Source organism: Glossina fuscipes, unplaced genomic scaffold (assembly GCF_014805625.2).
Source record: "Glossina fuscipes isolate IAEA_lab_2018 unplaced genomic scaffold, Yale_Gfus_2 1, whole genome shotgun sequence".
Classification (NCBI taxonomy): domain Eukaryota; kingdom Metazoa; phylum Arthropoda; class Insecta; order Diptera; family Glossinidae; genus Glossina; species Glossina fuscipes.
This window is the reverse complement of record NW_023998415.1, coordinates 1838970-1862976: the sequence shown is the minus strand read 5'-3', so window position 1 is coordinate 1862976 and position 24007 is coordinate 1838970. Positions and strand designations below refer to the sequence as shown.

The 24007-nt window shown below is 32.9% G+C and overlaps 1 protein-coding gene across 3 annotated transcripts in view; it reads right to left on the bottom strand.

The window, feature by feature from the left end:
* The window catches only part of LOC119645220 (venom dipeptidyl peptidase 4), a 162046-nt gene that overhangs the window by 47229 nt on the left and 90810 nt on the right, over positions 1-24007 (bottom strand). Inside the window, exon 1 of one of the 3 annotated variants that reach the window (XM_038045263.1) lies at positions 5411-6101. The exons of 1 other annotated variant lie outside the window; for it this stretch is intronic. In XM_038045263.1, coding sequence (XP_037901191.1) covers positions 5411-5512 — 102 coding nt within the window. In that variant the 5' untranslated portion in view covers positions 5513-6101. Of the gene's footprint in view, positions 1-386; positions 684-5410; positions 6102-24007 lie in introns of those variants that run through there. One more of the 3 variants, XM_038045264.1, reaches the window with a different exon arrangement.

Here is a 24007-nt window from a genome sequence, read left to right as displayed (position 1 = left end):
TTATACATGTATATATACATATGTATTTTATACATGTTAAACATAAAACCAATATTGTTTTTTTGTCAACCCGATTGTACTGTTCCATAACTCACACGTTATTCTTGTTACATAAGTATATATTCACAAACTCGGCCTTATTAGATCTGTGTGATTCAAACCACACAATATATTATGCCGCACGTAATAGATTAAAAATATCAACAAAAGACAACTTATTTAGCTGCACTCAGCGGTAAGTAATTGCACTATACAACCCCACACCTAGTGTGTGTGAGCGCAAAAAGTGATGATGAACTTGACATATTTCTTAATTTCTTGCAAAATAAAAACAAAGAATTACTCAGTAGTAATGGATAGCAAACAACATATAACAGCATACGCACGTTTTTGAACCAAAGTTAGTAAGCGAGATAAACAACTTGTTTAATGAATTGTTTTAAACAGTAACGCTGGAGAATATATATATATATATATGTATTTACTGCGGTATGTGTTTACTTTGTAACATTATCTAGTTAAAGAATGATAAAACGTATGCGAACGTGTGTGGTAGCGTTCGCGGCGATATTAAAGCGAATATTTATCACAGGAGTATGTAGATATAGAAGAGTGAAAGGAGTTTTCGTTTATCTTTTACTTTCTATATCATTTCAATTCATTTTTTTATTTATTTTCTTTTTTTAGCACTGCACAACAGCGTACATAAATGAGATAAGGTGCGCTTGTGTAAATATCTTTAAAGTGAGAAAACAAAAAAAAAAAAAAAGGAACACAAGATATACGTATAAATATAAAATTTTATGAAAAACTTTTGGAATTATATGGCGCGTAAAACCCGGCACACGTTTTACCAACGGTTCGATGGTTTAACAACACAACAATGTAACGATTACGATTTTATGCAAGTCTCATGGAGAGGCGGCGCAGAAAAATACTTTCGAAAAAATAGGAACAAAAAAAAAATTGCATTTGAATAATGTTTTTATGCGATTTATTAAAACTAGAGAGAAATGCTTACGTTGGCTTTAGAAAAAAAAAAAAAAAAAAGGAAAAAAACGGACCGAAATTTACTAAAATAAACAGTCAAGCGAAAGCGTATGAAATCACGTATGCTTGCGCATAATAAATGAAATAAACAATTTTCATGTAAAAGGCGAAAAGAAATTCAACCACACGCTACGAATAGCAACTGGCAACTGGCAACTGAATGGAAAAGGCATCAACTCAAACCAAATGCTGGAGTGTTTGTACGCACACATCAAAGAGCACACACGCTTGGCTAATATTCACATGCAAAAATATTTTCAAGTAAGCAAAAGCATTATCCAACAAGCCAAACAGAAACATATCCAACTCATCAGCTAGTAATGCCCCCCGGAAACCCCGGAATCATGAATGAAGTGATGACCGGCCAACAATATCAACAATTACAACAAGCAAATGTTGAAATGAAAACTTTCACATTTTAATACCGCACAAAATATTGTGTATAGGTGTGCATGTGCGTGTATTTCATATTGTGAAAAATAAAGTGAATGCATGCAAGAGAAAGAGAAATTTTACGATAAACAACTAAGTAAGCGAGAGACACGTTTGCTTTCAAGCGAATTTCCCAAGCAAAACAAAACATTAAAATAATCGTTAGAGCAAAGCAAGTAAATACAAAAAACGTGCTTTCGTTAGTAAGGCGATGTTTTCCATATTTATTTATGATAAGGAAAAACATAGCACAGAGAAAAATCGCTTAACGCGAGAGCATGGCTATGGCTCTTAATTGTTTCGTTTGGAGTAACAACAGGTGGTTTCTCTGTGTAAATATTGCATTAAATTGATATATTCGGAGAAAACCCAACTGTAAAGGCAAGGAATTTGTGTTCGTTTACTTAATGATTTTGACAGATTTTAATGGGCATCGAGTAGTAGTTTAACAGATAATATTCTGAATAATAAACATATTCTGGCCACTGAATAGAAATCCAAAAATTATGAACTTGCAAATAATCGACTTAAACAAGACCAACATCATCGCTATCGAGCGGATCCGTGTATTCGACAGAAATCCCATAACACTTTAAATTATTATCAAAATTTCATACAGAAGGGAATGTTAATAAAAAAAAAAAAAAAAAAAACAAACATATAAGATTTTGCTTTAACTAATGCAAAAACATGTTGAAGCATTTTTCAATCAATTTTCATTTATTTAAGCATTTGGCTCACCGTTAAATAACTCACTTATCGATAACAATGCTAACGACATTTAAGGCTTTCTTACTGCTCTATTCTCCGCTAAGTTTATAGTAAGTCTTTCATCATCTAATTGTTTTTACGTTTGTTACGGATCATCCGATATACAGATAAATTCAAGTTTGTTCCCTGAATATAGTCTACGTGAAATGTTTGAATACCAGAAAAGCGAAAAGTTTTTTTTTTTTCCACAATTCGTAGTCAAAGACATTAAGTGATTTACTCAACAGTACTTTATAAAGAAGTTACGATTTTTGTAAAATCGTTTGCCCGCTTCATAGATTGAATATAACGCGGAAGTAAGCGAAGAAAACTTGGACTTTGAAGGGAAAGAATATGAAATATAAAGTTTGCTAAAGAAACGAATCTGTCACAGTGCATAGAAATGGTAAAATATTTATGCGTTACGCCACTAATAGTATAGGGTATATTAAGTGTTGATGGACGTATAATACATATCATTCAAAAGGAGTGCAGATAGATGATCGGATTCAGAATTATTTCCTAAATCCAACTAAATTTGTTTTGTTTTGGCCTGAAGAAGAACGCTGATCAAAATGGCTTAGATCGGACTTCGCAAAGAACGGCTTATGGGCAAATAGATATAATTTTCAAAGTTTCCTGATAATTGTTATCGAATATTAGCATTTTCGCCTACGAAATTGTTGTAAAAAATTTTGCATCGGATGGGCCAAAATTCGAAATACATCCAAGCGAACAGACAGTCCAAGAAAGAAACGAAGAGAAAGAAGATGACCGTATGTAGTTTAAAAAGTCTTAGATGTGTTTTCCCTGAATTATAAACGCAAGTGTATATCAATTTTTCGGGAGTCGATATGAAAAGGTTATTAAACTTCTTTCACGATCACAATTGGCCCTTTAGAGGAAAAATTTTGAAAAAATGACCCCAGTGTTGGCCTGCCAAAATAATCCTGACAAGAATTTGCGTAAATTTTCAACGCAATACTCTTATGAAAAAAGCATTTTACACTTGTTGATTGGTTTTGTTGTTAATTCCGGGAACTATTGAGATTTTTAAGTATAGAGAGTCTAAGAAGCTGAAGGTTGTATTAATTATATAGACCTGGGAATATCGTAAGAAGTGATCGACTGAAAGTGTCGCACTGCGGCTGTAAATTGTTATATGAAAACAGTTGACTTTAGATGCAATGCATGCTTTTGTCTGTTCTACTAATGCTTTTCTCGGACACAAATAGCCACTTCTAAAAGATTGGTCGATTTAGTTTACCTACTGTTCACAATGTGGAGGAACACTAGCTCAAAATAAGCGATCGCTTTTCTAATCGCATCGATAGTATTGTCAGTGAGAGGCTTTTCCTGATCCCTTAAACAATTTGTCCTTGATTCGACCATGATTTATTTTGACTAGATAAGTGAGCATTCTTCATCGCCATGTTTTCACGCTGAAGTGTAAGCAGCAGATCACAAACCGGCACTGGGAACTTGTCCATCGCATTACCTTGCTGCTTCAAAATTATGCTCTTTCTTTATTATATTAAAAAAGAAGAGAAAATAATTCCAATTTCATTGTATTCTCTTTTTGAAGTTGCGGTATTTTCTAATTTGAATTGAAATGAAATTTGAATATTTCATTTGAAATTAATGAAATTGTAAATTTTTTTTCTTGCAATTAATACAATTTGCAAGGGCACGAATATGGCAAGATTTCGTTTATTTAAAAATTTCTTAAAGCCTTCTTCGCAGTTTTTGTGCCTTTGAAGAGAATATTCGCGCAGAAAGGATTAATTATTGCTACCAAAGCTAACTTAGGCCTTGGCTTCTTATGCTCATAAAGTCACTGCCCTCGAACGTACAAAGTGCAGTGTAATCGATTTACTCGACCAATTCCATATGCAGTGTTGTTTCAATGAATTGTTGGTTGGATATGAAAAACAATGAGAGTATGAATATATACGCATATAAGTTGGTGTGTATACAGCTTATGCATAATTTACACCTAGTAATTTTTCATTTTCCATACAATTTCTGAGGCAATCAATTGAAAGCATTCAATTTTACCCCTTCTTTCAGACAACAATAATAATAAAAAAAAAAAAACAACGATATTCGTTGTTAACGGCAAATGATGCTATCGCATAATGACAATACAAGAAAATCTATTAATTCGATCATTCGCTTTGCAACATCACATCTGGTATAAAAAAGTTGCATTCACCTTGGAACTGACTGTTTAATATCTATACGCAAATCGTGTAAAAAGAAGAGAAATTCCGAATATATTATAATAATAATATAATAATATATGTATACCATTTTGTGTAGATAAATAGTTTATCTAGATGAACATTTCCGCATCGGTCAACGACATCAAAACTCACGTTTTCAGCACAACTTGGTAACACTTCGTAGGTTTTAACGCAACAAATCCCTATCATCCCTAAAATCCCTAAAATCCCTAAAATCATTTTTATCCGAGCTTTGCGGACCCTTCTTTTTTTTTTATAAAATTATAAAATTATAAAAAAAGAAGAAGGGTCTCATTAATTGCTGACAGACCATCGAAGAATCGATTTACTTGATTTTCCGATTCAATCAAGCGAGACTAACAAGAAAAAATTTCGAAACCAATTTTTTATTCTAAAATCGTTACAATCGTGTTTCAAATCGGAGGGAATCTTAGACATACGACTAAATCAGCAAATCAATTGAATTATATATTCGCATTAAACGAAATGCGTTACAATTATTTGATAAATTTAATACATTCCATGAGTTGGTGGATATAAACATTATGATAGGTGTGGAAAAAATTTCAGTTGTAAGCGAGCGTAACGTTGTTGTAAAGTTCTTTCCCAATGATGTTAGCTTCAAATTTGTGATATTTACATCATTACATAGGTGAAATGACTTCGAAAAGCATAAGTGAATAAAGTCAAAGCAAGGTGCTTATAACCGTACGACAGAAACTTAACATTTATGCACATACATATGTATATGTATATCTATTTACAAACATATGCATATGTGCATGCGTTTATATGTTTTATTTTGGCACGAGAAAAAACTTTTCTTGTTTCAAAGAGGAAAAGATAAAACACAAAAATTGAAAGACATAAAAAAATTCTTGAACCTGATGATAACCTAGACCATACCGCTAACACAGCACTAAATCACTTACCTTAACGCTGGGATTGGTGTCGTTGTCATCATCATCAACGGTAGCGGCAAAAACATTGACTTTACGTTGAAATTGAGGCTTCAAAGCTGATGCCCGTGGCATTATCAAAGACGATTCTTCATGATAATGGCGAGGTGTGTTGGTTGAAAGAACCGGAATGCTACTACAACCAGCAGCAGCTCCAGCACCAATTGAACCGGTTGTCTGGTGTTGATGATGCTGATGATGGTGATTTGAATATTGTGCATTTTTTACACGGCTGTTATGTTCACATTGACAGCAAGACTTGCTATTCGGGGTGTTGGCGGTATTGACTGCCGCTGCTGCCGCTGTTGCTGCTGTTGTGCATCGACCACATGAAAATCTTTTACCATCAGTGATGGCAGCCGGTTGCGGTGGCGGCGGTGGTATATCAAAAGGTGTAAGAAATGTTTTCTCTTTTAATCCATTGCAGGCATTTGTTAGGTCGACACCTACGCTGAAAGCATCAATGGCCCCGCCACCACTGCCACCACTGCCACCACCTCCGGCATCCAGACGTCTATTAGAATGGTTTGAGTCGTTGTTATATATTTGCTGTTGATGCCGTTGTTGATGGTAATCGTCAATCTCATCATCATTTCTACTGCTTAGGCTGATGTTATGTGGCAACCAAAAGGTGCCAATGTTTTGATATTGTTGTTGCTGTTGTTGTTGCTGTTGTTTTTTGTAATGATGTAAATGTTGGTGTGTGGTCGGATAATACTGTATAGAAAGTTAATAAAAATATATTCAACGATGCAATCACATCCCCAGGCAAGGCAAAGGCAGCATTTCCCGTTTGAAATAGGAAAGAAATAAGATTTTGTTTTTCTTTGATTCGATTCGCTTTATATAATAATAATAATAATAATAATAAAAAGCATACATCACAAACAGACTCAAGTGTAGGTAAAGTACTAAAGAGTACTTAGCTATATTAAGATTGCTTGATAATAGAAAATGGACCAGAAAAACTCAAAGAAAACGAAAATTGCAAGGAAAGAGAAAAAAAAAAAAATTCTTGAATACAATTAAATTCAAGTTATAAATGAAATCAAAAAGACTTGAAAAAAAAATGTATTTGATGGGGTTTAAGTAAATAGGCTAATGTTTTTCAATGAAGTATAAATTATGATTGGCCTTAGTCGACTACTGCGATACCCATCATCGGAAGATTGCCGTTACCTTGTAGCTAACTGTATCCAACTGTCATCACATGAAAGTTCACAAGAAAAATACTACAATTCATGGCGAAAATTAAGTTCAATTATTGTTTAAAATCGGAGCTACCGAAAACTGGCACCAAGGTACCAGAATGATTCCTTTTGGTCTACGTCATCGGTATCGGTATCTCGTAGACCAAGTAGAGCATATTTGATTAAAGATATTTGAAGGTCTATTTATACAAGTAAAAGTTACCAAAAAGTTTAGAATTAAAATATTTGAATAGATTAATAGGTCATTCTTCAAGTTATATTCCACCTGTATAGTAGTAACCAACTGCCGGTCGAGGTCAATTAAGATGTAGGTTTTATTGAGATTAAAGTGGCGAGCTTCATATTGTGCATATATTTCGCGAAGTTCGTTCGGCGTTTTCGACTCTAAGCCATGAAATAATGAAAAGCCATAGAAAAGCTAATGTATGTTCGTATGTTACGAATCCAAGTGGAAACTCTATTGAAATATCGGTACAAGTTTCAATTCTTACGTGTGATTATATGCAAGGCTGGAAAAATGCAATGGCGAACAATGTCTGTCGGAACTTAGGACGTTTCACAGGCGACATTAGTAATTATGCGTTTCCTCGCAATTGAATCTTGCTCGTCTGTCCTTTCGTCTATTGATAAACTTCTCATGGAAATGCGAAAATATTGAGATGGATTATTTTATTTATTACTTACTGCCGTGTACGCAGACTATCTAAACTCATCCCTAAAATATGAACAACATATTTATGCATGGATTGATAAGTGCAAACGAAAACTTAAGTCCTTTCGGACGCACACCTGTTGTTTGATAGTTGCTTGAGTGACTCGATCCAAGCGCTATTATGAAAATGCAAAAAATCGGGTGTGAATTTTGTTTTGTAATCACCGACGAAAATATCACCGAAGTTTACCAAAAGACAACAAGCAACACCAAAACGGAAATTTCATTGGTTGTGTTATCCATTGTATTCTCGAGATGCATCGTCCGTCTACTATTATTTGTTGGCAAATCTCAAAAGGGAAATCTTCAGGGAAACTGATTAGGATCAAATAGTCAGGCCATCATGAAAGTTGAAGCGTGTTTCGTATGTCTTGACAAGTTGTTCTATAAAAAGCGCATTGAAATGCGATTGTATCCTTCTTCAAAACGTAATTTTCAATCAAAAATATTTATTAAAAATTTTTCTTAGAAATCCATGATTAAGAAAACTTAAAACATTCTCCTAAAGTAAAGATTTTTTACCGCCTTTTTCGTTTGCTAAAATTTGTCTAATGACTGTCTTTCAATTTTTGAAACAATGTGCTAAGTAGTGTGTATAAGGTTGAGTTCATGTGTCCTAGAAAGTTGATAAACTAATTGAAAGCCTTTCTATTACAAATTCTAATATTTTAAAAGAAAAATTTCACTCTCTAACAAATTCAACCACTTTACCTATCCTTTTTCAGTCGTGCGTTCACACTCATTTGTCTGCATTATATAAGTTGGAGCAGGGGATTATGCATGTAAATAGATGCACGCGTATGTTTATATGAAAATGTGTACATATGTTAAATACATATGCTTGTACGTATGTAGATGAGGAATTACTAGGTTTTCATTTAAATTTTCTTGGTTTGTTGCCAACTAGGGTAACGATTTTCTTCAGTCTTTTTCCTAACTTCAGTTCAGCTTTCAGTTGCTCTCTCATCTTATGGTTGTTATCTAAATCGCATATTTTCGACTTTAGAAGCAAGCAAGTGAAGAATCACTTCTTTATATATATATATTTATATGTATATGTATTATATTATGTTCTATGTGTGAGATGGTTTGGTAAACGAACTGTCTTATTCTTCTCTCCTTGTACCTATCGCCGAGGGATGGGAGTACGTTCATTCATTCAAACTGTTGGAAACGCTTACACCATATACATGTACTATACACATCTTTACTAAATTTTGAAGCGATCTACAAATGTCTGTCCGTCATTCTAAGGCGGTAAAATTATTGGAAGCTCTTGTGGGTACACAGACATTGAAAATGGGAAAATTCTGTTAAATTGTTCCCATTAGCTTGTAGGCATGAAGGTTTATCGGGGCACGCCTACAGGATCACGTAATACCATTATTTTCAAAAACAAAAGGAAATTGGTTTCTTTTGTCAATACTCAGGCACAATAACATATAAATGCCTCCGTCTATATATTGGTTAATCCTATAGTATTTGCATAATAGTTGAAAAAGTCGCCCACTCGCCGATCAAATTTAATTATTTGTTGTTTTTTCATTTGAGTTGCTTTTTTTTTTTGAAATGGTATACATGGTGGGTATAAATGATTTGGCCATCGCCAAATATAACTTTTTTACTTATTTTTTTTAATTTTTTTTATCAGCATTTTGAAGGTAAAGTGTATAATAATTATGATCTGTCTTCCTTGCTAGCATTGTTGGCATGGATAAAAAAGTAAATAAATGAATAAACGAAACTACTCTATAATTAAATAAATCAAAGATTTTTATTATCACAAGATAATCATAAAATAAACCGCTAGATAAATCAAGTGTAGGGGGACTATTTTTTTTAAACCGACAAAAATGGGGATAATATTTTCTTATAACTCTGTCTATAAATATGTCAATGATGAGAGCACATGGAATATAAACGATCAAAGAATTACTTTATATATATTTTGCAATTATTTTTGAAATTTTCATACTTAAAAACAAGATTTTATTTGGAATGTGTTCTCTCATTACGTAACACACAAAGTGCTATTGGCTTTAAATAGCATCATAAAATTTTATTGATTAAGATCGTTAAGAACTCGTGGTTTATCAGTATAAGCCAATGCTTCAACATAACCCCAAAGCAACACAAAAAGTTCAAAACAGTTATATCGCAAACTCTCGTAATTATTCTTGGAGATTAATAATAATCATTGAACTTTTGTCTGGTATGTTGCACCGTTTTGTTCAATCCATATATCCGTTATAAACGTGTTGATAAACTGAATACGCTATCATCGTTCAGTGATGGGTATAAAAATTGAATAAGTCTCCACTGAAATAATTTCAAATTGTCGCTTATATTAGAATAATACATACACAGGCAGTGCTATGCAAATATTGAAAGATTGAAATTTTGCATTTTTTCCTTTATTTTACGAAAATTCTCATCGAAATTCATGACATAGCAACGAGATTTCGTTATATTTTCAATATAGAAACAAAACATTTTTTATATTGTTAATGCGTTTTGTTATGCCTTACTGACGAAAGCAAAGATCATTGGAAACTTATAAAGAGTATAACAATATTTGATATTAAATTTTATTATGTGTCAGTTTATTTAGGTTTAAACTTCAGGCGATAAATAATATGCGGCCCAACCATTACCGTAACTTTACGCATATTCTAGGGTATTTCTTATACAAATGCTATCGAATGAGTAACAATCTGATTACTTTTTACATTACATATCTACTGTTAATTATTCACCTACAGACTTATCACTTTTTAGATTACCTGAGACTTAATAACTTTTCAACTTTCAATGAATTTGCAATCTTTTGGTGAGAGATACAAAACGAGCGACTAAAAATCACAAAAATTCATACTAGTCATTACTACATTTAAACGAAAATCTAAAGTAAGCTTTTGTACAGCGCTTATCCAAATGTCCAGTTTTTTATATAACCCTTGTGGCTCTCAATCGGATCCAAGTTATGCTTAATTTATCTTTGGACATTACGCAGTTTTAGTTGATGCTAGTCGAGTCGTGATTTTTGATATGTTATAGAAAAGTCTTCCCACAGAAACGCTTAATGAGTTTGTCGTAACTATTAAGGTATTTCTAGATTATAGACAAATATGGAAATGCTATGTAGTAATAAGTATGAGCGATTTAAAAAGAAGTTCTTTATAAATGAAACTCTTTTCGAAAACATCTACATGACATTATAACGTAAAACGATTGCATTTAAAGTGGAAAATATATGTTAATAATCTATCGCTATGTGTTGAACCTGTTGCCAATTTTCGTTATAATTGGATTGATGTTTGCATTGCGATAGGCTCGTTTAGAGTGGGTCGTCTTGGAAATTTAAAAAATTTTCGTAATGAAAGCTTCTTTTCGCTAATTACATTCCTCCTATACAAAGAACATAATATTTTGTCTGAGAAAAAGAGTCCCTTGCAGCGAATATATCTCTGCTATTTACTTTCTATGATCAAATAATTACGTTTCGCGTACATAAAAGATTTAGAAAAATAGCTTTTTTAAATGTCTCAGCGTAAAGGCCGTCTTTCACGACGATGTACGAGACTCTACATAATGAAGATGAAAATTAAGAAGAATTTTTTTTTCGAGCAACATTGCTTACTTAGTGCCCTGTTATTTTTATATAATTTTCCCAATAATTTTCACAGCATCAAAACTTATAGACGAAAATATGAGCAAATTATTGTTTTCTTTCAAGACGTTTTTAATTTCTCATAGGCAGATAGCAACCATTTTTTAGGCATTACATACTTAATCGATCAAGTTTAGTTCTTGTCAAATTTCACCTTTCTGCCTTCATTTTTCCGAGACTCGCATGTCGACAGATATAACGATCAAAATGATCCCTTGATAGAAACAGACATATGCAGAACATCGCTGCTTCTAGTGTTAAATTAAGTGCGATTGTTTTTTTTTGGGATTTTTTTAAAGTCCTGCCTGGTACTAGACGCGACTCGGATATATATTTTAAAATTTATTGATATTATGTCATTTAAATTTAAATAATTTATTGTAAAAAAACAGAATAAAAATTTTACTTGCATACTTCTTAATAAGCCCTTTGGTTTGCGTTCAAGCTTATCTACTCTATTACTCCTACTCTATTCGTCTCTTACCCCACTTTACTGAGTACTCTCAGCGAAACTAAGCATTTATGATGCTTTTATATATTTTACTTATGACGTGTTCATCAACACGCTCAACCATTTAACAAGCTAAACAATCCAAACACGCCAACACGCCAACACGCATACACATACACGTTCACAACACCCAAACGCACGCAAGCAAAGAGATTTCGTTTTATAGTTTTTAGCTTAATTCAATTTCAAATACTATACTGTTGCTGTTGTCGTCTGCCGTTGTTGTCGCTTTGATTCTCTATTATTCGATTTGTTTTTTTTTCTTCAAAAATATTTTCATTGGGTTTTCTTTTAAGTGCAGTTTTCTCATTCCGATTTTTGATGCGATTCTCTTTATTCGGTCTTTTCCTCAACTTAGTTTTTTATTTATTTTGTTTTTCGTAAATATTTTCCTTATTCTGTTTTTCATAGAAACCCATTCAAATATTTCTAAATACATATTCTCGCAACACTTTCGTAATATGGTTTAGTACAATTGTAAATTGTTATTGTTGTTATTGTTGTTGTCATTGGTATTTCTAAGTGTGGTTGTTATTGCTTACTGCTTAATGTTTTACATTTTGCTGCAGGCATAAAATGATGCCAATCAATTCTACATTCAGTTTACTTCAGTTCGAGATTCCTTTTTTCATCATTTTACTTAATAGGATTTTTTTGTTGTTGTTTTTTATTTTAAAAAGTTAAAACATATGTATATGTGTTTGTATGCTCTGCGGGTGAAGAGATTATATATGAGATTTATTTAAATTGTCGCAGCCTGAAAATATGCTTTAGGTATTTATTTTTTCTAACGAATAAATTGAAATTCAAAGTTCTTTTACTATTAAATAAAAAAAAATATATATACATATATATATATATATATATATATATATATATATATATAATTGATCGATTAGAATTTTAATGGTAAAGTTGATGATTCTATAAGATGGTATTCACACAACATCCTTGCATATATTCTACACTAAAAAAGAATATTTTTTTTCTAGTGTGTATGAATATATGTTTCTTTAAAAAAAAAAGAACAAATTGTAGACAAGAGTAAGATTCTCATTGTCTTGATCGAATGGGTTTTAATATTTTTAGGGTCTTTAATCTTTAAGATTATAATATAAGAAAAAGTGAAGAGCTTTTTTGTATTTTCAATGAACGCAAGAGAAGCCTTGAATCGATTTAGCTGACTTTTAAGTCTGCCTTATATGAATGTAATGAAAAAAATTTACCATTAAACCTGTTCTCTTAGGTAAACTTTTACGTATGCAGTCGAGATGTCAACATTAAGAAAATAAAAATTCAAGCAGACACGCAGATCGAGCTAAGTCGATTTTACTTTTCAAAAAGTAAGAGCACAGTATTTTAAAGCATAAAGCATTACTTGCGAATTTTAACAAAACATTTATACACAATTGATCATATAAAATGTCTTTGCCGTTTCTTTCGCCGTTTTGAACTCCTTTTTGCAACATTCTCTTTTCAAATGATTCCAAACTGTTACGTGGTTGATGTTTAATGCCTCCCCTATTTCTGACAGCTTACGCGCCGGTCTTGCGCTATCAGTTTCAAAATTTCCTCGACTTTTTCGATCAGAGTGAGGTGCATCCTTGACATTGAAATTTCTATAATAAAAAAGCATCACATAGCGTATTTCTTCGGATATTTCACCCATTTTCACATCAATCGAACTTTTTAGACGAAAAAAGAAGTAGAAAACTATCTTTACAAAAAATATAAACTGAAATGTCACCTTTCACCAGCAAATGTTTGCTGAAGACAATGGGGTTAGTGTTTCCCGATATATAGGCATCCAACCATCCCGCGAAAAAAACCGTAAAGACTTTTTTATGACCTAATATATATGACTTCTTCAGATGAAGGCCAATATTTATTATTATGACTACTATTCACCGTCATGGCCACGTTTTCCGATTGAAATTGAGTGTTTCGGTTGCGCAATTGGATTGAGTTTCGATGTAGCTAATACGAGGCTTTGGCTTGGATCTCTCTCCTATCAGACTATGGAAGAAAGTTTCGTATAAGTCCTCGATACAGTTACACTTACATACCGTCTCAAAAAGCTTACCGTTAAGATGACTTCTTCCTAGCAGCGCACCCACCTTTATGGAGACAAATGGAAAAAGACCTCTGTATGGTGCAGCAGCCAAAGTCAGAAGACGGTATGAAAACATAATCACGATCTAGTCATTCTTTGTCTTCTTCCTCGCCAGACTGACATTGTCTTGCGCTTTCTGCATTATATTACTTAATATATTCTAGTCTTCTAATTCGTCCATTCTTAATCACATGATTTCTGATGGAAGACGGGGGGCCCAAAACAAGGATGTCTTAATATATACATATATAGTTTATGGAATTTTCGATTTGCATTTATATGCGTTGAAAAACATTAAAAATACAGTTTGCGTTAAATGTAAAAAACTCTAGTTACCATATATACATTGTTTAAAGAGTCTCCGGAACTTTCTTCTAGGTGTTCTACACACACGCTTTGGTACAATGAATATACTCTTAAAAATTCATCATTACTACGATGTCTCGATGATACACCACCATATAAATAGCTTAAAATGTATAGATTTCTTATTTGTTTGGATATCTTGCTTAAAAGTCACATTTTGTTAATAAATAAATTTTATTAAAAGCGCTCAGAGTATGTGGTCCAACGTTGTTGACCTTCTTAACGGGTAAGTCGCTTAGCTATGTTTTGAATGCCATTTCAAGACGGCGAAGAACCAGAACATGGAAAGTAGTTTATTATCCTTGTTACAATTTGTGCAATTGGGTCCGCACAAGATGACCAAGAATATATTTTTTTTTTGCATATATATATAAAAAAAGTTAGCATCGATTTAATTGACAAAATTAGAATAACGTATTCAATGAGAATTCTTTACAGATCTAAGTCAACTTATTGTTAACAATAATAACTCCTTTCGCAAGCAATCAATTATTTCTTTCGACTTTTCTCTTCGTTTACCATAATTCAAGTCTGTCGGCTTAAGCATATCACAACAGATGAAAAAGGCCGCATTATGTTTCGACGTTTTCGTAAATTCTCCCTCTTAGTCAATAAGACTTTGGATTTTATCTATTATCAGAGAATATATTTGTTAACCAATTCATTAATCGCCAGATGAATAGAGCGCCTTTGCTTTTTGAAATTCGTGGGTTAAGGATCTACAATACTTTATGTGCTTTTATAATTTTTTCAACATTTTGGGAAATTTCGTTTCGAACGGACTTGGGCAGTTTTGATGAAAAGTCATTTTATCGAATGAATGATTTTTGTAAATGTATAGCATACATATATGTATATGTATATGTATATAATACCTATACAGTTTTTATGCCCTTTCCGTGTGCATATCTAAACGATGCTTTCCAATATTTCCAAAACATAGTATATCCCCTATGCTAAGTGTGGAAATGTAATATTCATGCAGAGATAACATAACATAAAGAAATTTTCATTGTTAAGAGGAGGGAAAAAAAAGAAAAAAGCAATTTTTTTTATTTTTTTAAAATAAAAACAGCAAGGCAGAGGAATTATTCCTATTGTTGTCGTAGTATCCGATTGTATGTAACATGTATAAGTTTGAAGGATTGTCTCATATCAGTGTTAGTTGTGTTCTTGTGTTTCTTTACTCTCTAAACAGGTGTTTACTCAAATGAACAAAACCATTAACGCATCACCAGGCCTTGGGTAGATGTCGGTTATAGAAAGAAAGAAAGAAAGAAAAAAAAAGAAGAAATTACAAAAACCTCGTAAAAATAAACACTATCAGTTCACAGTGGTGTATGAAAAAAGATACAACAACAACAAAAGCAACAACAACAACAACAACAACAACAGAACTAACGAGCATAAAATGAGCATTTAAACAAGTATATGAGAAAGTAGATAAGTGCGCGTGTAAAGCATGATTTCCCAAATGTACGCAATAGTAGAGCAATTAAAAAGGAATTTATTCACAAAATTAACGCTGATGAGGATGTAATGACAATTGAAACAAATTTATGATTACATTAACAATAAATGTTTGGGAATCCCTAAGGTAGAGACTTCTGAAATTGTGTACGCACATGAGTACATTCATTAGTTGCTTATAATATTTATTAGATGTTTAATGACGATAAATGAAATTTTTTTCTCCTTTATAGCTAAAATAAAAAGTAAAAATTACAAATTGAAAATTTACATGAATACATTTACAGCCATGAACACATATATAACCCACTGTTCACCAAAAAAAGTTGTATAAAAGAAAAAAATAATGCAAAACATTTTCTTTTACAAAATTTCGGAAATTTTTTTTTCTCATCTCAACACCCCATCTCTATCTGGACACGCAACAGCGCATTTCAAAGATGACAATTCCTAGACATTCTGACTCGCAGACTTGTGAAAAGACTTGCGTTACTTTTAATGAAGATATTTTATTAAAAAAAAAGAGGCAAAGGGTTCATTGGTCTTCGTTTCGAAAACTTGAAGTTTATGGAGGCGACTTGCTTTTGTTGAGCAATCATTGATAGAGTCGATGATGTTCTTTTAAAAATTGGAGAGACCGGCATATTTCATTCTGTGAGATCGCTGCGAAACTAAATTTTGACCAAAAATTTAATGGACTTAATTTCCAGGCATGTTTAAAATAAACGGCGATAAAAAGTCTATCGCATGCGACAATAAATTATGACGAGACCATAATTAGGGTTTCGTAGATGAATGCTTCGCGTTGAATTGGGATTGGTAGGGAATTGTGCGCCATGAGCGGCTTCAACGTGACTAAATAATTGATTCAGCTCTTTATTGTCAACAAATAATGGAAGTAAGGTGACAATTGAGTTTTCAGATCCAGAATTGATTAATAGCAAACAAGTGGTTGTCTTCCGTTATCATAACTCCAGATCATACGTATCATTTATAACTTGACAAAAATTGAGAGGGACAGCCAGGGAAGTTCTGAAGAATTCATCCTCTTCTCTTTACTATTTGTTTCGTTCTTTGAAGAGTTTTCTTAATGTTGTGAAACTAATTTCAAAATAGGTCCTTGAACAGTTTCAAATTCACTTTTTCACTCAGATCTTCCAAAGTTTTTATCATATTGGCGCAGTAGTAATGAAAAAAAAAGAAAGAAAAAAGAAATGGTTATTGATCAGAGTGATATATATTTCAATAAACTTGATTTAACGTAGAACATATAAAATTGTGCTTGCATTTCGCGAGAAAAGTACACAAAGTTATGCAATTATCTGATACCTAAAAAAAGCGTAAAAATGTTTGAGTAAAATGCACCCAAACAAAAAGTTCATATCACATTCATATAACAAGTGAGCAAATTATATTCAGCTGTGACCGAATATTTTGTATCCACCACCTTTAGCTTACAGAAGACAAAAACAAAGAAAGCATTTTTTAGATTTTTTTCATTTCTATATAACGCTTTTTTTTGGTTCACTTGTAGTTTCGAAGTAATGAGCAAAAAACCCAAAAAGAGGGTTATTTGGTTCAATTTGAATATCAACCTGCATGCAAGAACTTCGACATTTTCATTTCTGCATATCGCAGATATAATAACAGATTGACTTACGAACGGGCAGTTGGATCTATTTAAATCGAGTCAGTATTTCTATGCACTATACTTGCTTGATAAAGAATGTATATGTATTTTTTAGGGTATTACAAGTGTTTCGACAACATGAACACATTTTCATCGTTGGATAGTGGATGTAAAAACAATATGAAAATTCTTTGACCATTGCCGGAGGAAAAACAACGTCATACTTGAAAACAAATCAAGATAAATTGAGTTGATATATTTTGAGCTTGATATCTTCTAGAATAAGCATGATAGGCTGTAATGCCTTGTAAAATGCATAATTAAGTCATTGTAAGGCAAACTGCGCATATTTCAGCAAAGGAATAAAACGCTATTCAACGTGGAAAGACATAAGTTTTATGTGTAAATGCTTGTCATGCTTCTCTTCTTCAAAAACCGTATAAATCTTATACAAAATCCCATTAAACTAAATTATTGCACGCTTCCTAATACTCTTTACATGCTTGATTAGAACAATCGCAATTCGATCGCTTACGCAAGCGAACGTAAGTAGCACATTTTAATTTTTCAATGTTACGGCATATTAGGGTGAAATGACTTTACAAACATTCAACTCATCATTTTGTAAGTCGACTAACTATTTTTACGATAGTGAATTAGATATGATTTTTAAGTTGTTCATTAATATTGTAATCTTTCCGAAGTTCATAAAAAAAGTTTTGATTATTTTAATACTCAAGATCATGACTTCTTGCTGGACATTCTAATGTCGTAGTACTTTTTTTTGTGAATATCAAACGTTCGAAACCTTTACCGAAACAAATGATTTTGATCATTAACTATAAGTTATAAAAGACCAACTCATTGGCATGGAGTCGGAAGTGAATGAGTTCGTTATCTAAATATTATAATCTATACATTGTGCTCTTTATCTCTCTCATCTATTCTATTTTCTTCTATATAGTAGGAAAGGCCAGGCCATTATACCTCTACCTAGTACAATTTGTGGTTTCCCTGGTGGATTTTCCCTTATTGTAAGGTAGAAATTTCGCTTAGTACCGAAAGCTTCTGTCAATTGGTTTATTGCTGCTAATATTTGTTCCTTCGTTTGATAAAACTTTTTCTAAACATATGAGCCATTATTTGATGTGGCTGTGGCAAATATGAAAGGCGGATTTTCTCCTAATCCGCTTAAGAAGCTAAATGTGATTTTGAGGTATCGGCTATCAATCCATCCGATACGTCTAGCGAAAATTGCTTAATAATTTTCTTCGCGGCTTCTCTGAAATATTCATATAAACCTCATTTCATTGTGTGGGCAATGATTTTCGTAACTGAGTGAATGGTAGTCTTATTTTTTGAATCATTTCAATAATCTATTTGTGGTGCGTTAATCAAGATTAGTGGCGCAACAAGTAACGCATAGTAATAAAAATATTTCGTACGACAGATCTAACCGATTCAAATTTTTATTGCACAAACTTATTAATTGCTTTCAGGTATGCCAACTTTCTGCAAGCCTATCAATTTTTATTACAGTCTAAATATATCGTAACAGCGTTATCATTAATCTTAAAACTGTTATTAATCCGCACACCTTCATTTCAGTTGGCTTTTATCTTTCCGGATAAAAGTTAAACGTTGGTATCTCGGCACAAAAAGTGAATCAGTATTTTTTTTCCTGTTTTTCATGACCAATTGCAGAGCAGACTTGTTAAAGGTAAACTGGCAAAGCGAGAAAAAACTAAAAGATAACACAGACAGAGACAGTAAGCTTTCAGTTGAGATAGTACGTTTGTAGTAAGTTAGTCATCTAAAAAAAAAGTAAAATCGTTTAATTATGTAATTAATCCTTTAAAGCCACATAGGTAAATATTTTTTTATATAACGGCAACGTTTAGGAAAAAGGGAGTTGTTGTTGTTGTTTAAAATAATAAACTTAAGTACCTGGCAAGTAGCTGGCAAGTGACGGGAAGACAAGGATTCGCTATCGGCATACGTTCTATTTTGACATTCAGCACATAAGTTTATAGTTAAATAGGGTAATCACCAAGTCATAGGGTCGTCAAAGGGTTAAAAAACTTTGATATGACTTTTAATCTGCTTTATCTACATGTCCAAGGCTGTTTACTACGCTTAGGTATAATTAGGTCAATCAATATAATTCTGGCTTGATAAATAACTAGAACTGCTGGCAATAATAATTATTTATTGCTTGTCTTCTTTAGAAGTGCAAGAATGAATGTTCGAGATTTTTTTTGAATTTTTTTAAATGTACAAAAGTTATTGAAATGTAGATCGATTCAACATTTATGTAGAATTGTTTTTCTGGGAGAAAAATTTATCACGATATCATGACAGTAATAGGAGACGCATGTGTTTGCTACAATGTCCAAATCCAAGAAATGTTCTTAAAAGTCCAGGAAGTTTTATTATTAAAAACATCATTCATAAAGTATAAAGAATGGTGATGGAAGTCCGCTAGTTAGCACAAAATGATTTCGCCCGACCCATAGGGAACTAATATTGGTATATAAGGTCTTAGGCAATTCTTTTGGGTACGATGAAACTATTGATCCGAACAATGCCATATTTGGTAACTCCAGGATAAACACGTCGTCGAGAACGACTTCTTGAGCACACTTTTGCGTAAAATTAATTGGATTTTGCCCCTGAATTGCTATGGATGAAACTTAATTTTATTATTTGTCATAACAGAGTGAACTTCAACTTATAAACGGGCAAAGTAATCAAAATTGTCTAAAAAATAAAGTGGTTATTAGTTTTTTCGGACGCGAAAATTCATGGGAAAAAATGAAATTGTTTTTTTTTTTTTAACACAATGGATTAGTCCCCAAAGATCATAAACTTCGCTCTTGCTTGCTCTGACTTCCATTTGTTGTCAAACCTTAAAGGAATCTAAAGTGGAAAGCATTTTTCATCAAATTATGTAACAATAGTCAATAGCCGTAGATAGATATTTTGAACAAAATTAGCGAAGCTAATCCCCTTACGGTATATACGTTTATTAATAAATGATGAAGGATGGAACTTAAACGAAATTAATTAGAATAATGAAAGCAATTTAAAGCAAGAGTACTTGCATTGCTGCATTTATAAGGTATTAATTGATTTAATACATTTTCAATTCCTTAACACAAATGATTGCAACAGAGGCGAAATAAGTCAGACGTAGAGAATTCAAGAGGACATCCAAATTGCCCTTCACCTAAACATAAAATATGAAAATTTGCGTGGCAGTGTAATTCGCTCGGCGGGCTTGTCATTTTTTATCTATTTATTTATTCCGTCCGCGACACATGTAGTCTTGTCACATTTTGAGTACATTTGTTGCATATTTAAATGGATCCGAAAATCAGTTTGAAATACTTAAAGAAGTATTGGATGGAATCAAAAAATTTCGTGCGGATTTATTTGACATAATACATTAGAATAAAAAATGTTTGTGAGCTCGTCACCGCGAATGTTGTCTTATTTGAAAGTATTCGAATTAATATTCTTTAGATATCGCAACGAATGATTACTGCGTTAACCTAAAAGACGGCAGCAATCATTTCTTTATTCATTTAATTATCATTTGATGAAATGATTTTTGAATTTTGAAATGGGTCGGCCCATAAGCTAAGAATCCAAGTTCTAAAAATAATAAAACCAAATACACATTTCTGACGCAGCGACAGCACTGCACTTGGCGTCTGTGCCGCATCTACAGGCTGCGCTGCGTTCAGCGAGTACCCTGCACCTTGGGACTTCGTTGCAATCAGCGACTATGCTGCATCTAAGGATTGCGCTGCAATTAAGGACTGCAGTGCACCCAAGGACTGCGTTGAATCCAGGAACTGCGCTGCATACAACGACTGCGCTGCACCTAGCGATTGCGTCCAGTTGCTACGCTGCACCCAGTCGCTGCGTTGCACCTAGCGACTGGACTACAGAACAAGACAGAAGAAAACAGCAAAACGACAACTTAGTAGCAAATTTAGATATAACTTTTTGCACTTTATGTGCTATGTACGAGTATGTTAAATTATTGGAAATTTTAAACGCAGCGGGCCGTAATCGACGAGATCACATATTGGCATATTTATATTTGCTTAACCACATATGCAAACAAACAAGCAAATAATAGACAGTAATTTAACAGCTACATACATATAAATGCATAAGAAAATCTTATACAAACCCAAACACCACAACTACGGTACAGTTAGTCGATGATTTGATTGTGAAAGATGCTGGCACACTATCAATACATCCCGTATCGTGACCTATCAAATACCATTCCGCAAAAAGAAAAAACTCAATACGAGCTCCTTAGGGCTGCCAGATCGACTATGATCCACTCTTGCAGACAGCATTCAAGGTTTTTTTTATGCTCTTTATTGCGTAAAATCTTGCTTGAAATACATCTTATATTCTTCGGCCCTGATAATTGAATTTTGCTTTTACGCACTTGTGGGTTCAAGAAAAACCTTTGCATGTACCGATATTACACATATTTTATTTAATATTGTTCCTTTTTGTCTATTGGGCAAATTTCACGTTGCTTTGCTTTTCGTTTCCTTCTATTTTTTTTTTTTTATTTGTTTTTTTTTCTTTTAAGTTTTTTATTTCTACATACCCGCAGATAAGTTTATGCACCTGATTATTTTTCCTTTTTTTCTTCTTAATTTTCCTTAATACAGAAATTTCTATTACTATGTATTTGCTATTAGCATTAATATTGCATTCATTCCAGTAAGTAGCAAATTATTTTTGTGGAAACGGTAGCATAATTAATGCTATTATTTATTTTAGCAATTATCATATACTTCCTTGTGTTTCAATATTTCTTTACGGATACATAAATGCGTAATAGTCCTTTCGGTCCTTCTCGACATTTCTTTTTTAACGCATGCTTGAATTATTTATGACTTTGATAACATTATAAACTTACTTTACCAATTTTAATACGTTTAACATCTTGAAATTTCAACCTCTCGGTAAAAGTAATAAATTTATACTTTTCTTTAATTATGTATTTTTGTAACTCAGCCTACACAACCTTTACATCCTTCGATTCGGACGTTTGCTTTTTAACTCCTTTTTTTCTTTCCTCACAAAAAAAAAAAATAAAATAGGATCAAACATAAAAGAAAAATATTCTCATGTCACACAGACGGACTTTGGACATTTCCTCCTATTCATAATTCTCTCTCGCATAATAACGTTATGTAGAGAGAGATTCTCCATAAAGGTAGGCCGTTATTAGCATTTTACCTACTCTACTGGGATAGAGTAGAAGATCAAAGAAGATCGACGCAACCACTATATCTGAAATGCACGCGGAAGTTACAAAGTTTTGGAGAAATTGTTCAAATTTTACCATAAAGAAACAGAAAACTCAAGTTCGGTTCAAACTCCCCAGCTGCTGCGTTGCACTTGACTGCTGCGGCTGTAGCGGCTGCGGTGCACCCAGCGACTGCGCTTCGCCTAGCGACAGCGCTGCATCTAACTGCACCGCTACACGTAGCAGCAGTCCGCAACAAATGATAATGATATAGTGAGATATTCGTCAGGGCTATGAAAAACTTTGGCTTAATAAATGAGTTGGTGAAGGCAATTGTTAGGGCCATTGCATAGTTCAGTTAATAAATGGCGTTCATCGTTCTACTATGTCTACAATTCAAGTTTTGGTAAGGAAGAAGTGCTAATTTGTTGAAAATTGAAACAAGAGAAAGAACAATCGCTTAGAAGCGTTGAGTAAAAAATAAAATTTTCTTTTCCTTTTGAAAACGCATACTTTGTCGCTTAATATTGAATTGCAAGTAGTTTCTGTGATCAATCTGATCCATTTTGAATATTAACCTCAATGAAAGAATTTTAAAAAAATTCTCCCGGCAAGACTTAATATGACCTGCACATCGTTAGAAAGACTATTAACAGAGGATTCATGCCGTGCTAGTTTCATTTTTTCACAGGACATGGTTTGCATACAGTGACCTTTCAAAATTAGTCTATATAATGGTAAGTACGGAAAAAACTTAATAGAACCTGCACATCGTTGGGGGGGTTACTAATAGAGGATGCATGCTGTACTAGTTGCATTTTTTCACAGAGCATAGTTTCGCCATAATAGCTACGCAAACTTTCGCTTTATCAGCTTCATTTATGCCAGCTTCAGTTATGTTGTCCTTTCGAAAATTAATTAATTTACATAAAGTCATGTTTTCTTCACAATAATTTGTAAAAAAATTCTCGAAAAGTTCCATTTTAACTGTATTTTGAGTTAAATCGATCCGAGATTTCGTTTAACAGAATTCGGCTTAACGGAGCTCTGCCAAAAGGAAAAAGGTTTTGCCTTTGCTAGTTATATTTAAATATTACTTCACCCTTCACTACACCCGTTCAGCTGCGGCCAAATATTTCATATCTACCAGCTTTTTCTTAAAAGCAAAACTGAGAAAAACAAACAAATTTTAATACTTTACAATATATGGTACACGTGGTCGATTTTTTCAATTTTTGAACACTCAGAGCCGTTTTCAGTTTAAGTTGTACAAATTTGAAAACTCCATTATCTGCATTTTTGCAAAATGAACAGACGGATATGCTTAGCTAGATGGAAAATTTGACACTGGTCAAGGATATATACACTTTATGGGATCTCTAAGGCTTTCTTTTGAGCATTGCGTTTGAATGAAATGAACATACCCTGAACTTTCGGTGGTGGGTATAAAAATGAAACGATTTGGGAATATGCGAATGCCTTTTTTTTACCTCTCACGGAGCAATTCTTTTGCTTTTCTTGGCCTCTCTTGACATACCGCTATAGACCAAAATTCTGATTTTAAAAAATTAAATAAAAAATTTTGTAAATTTACAAC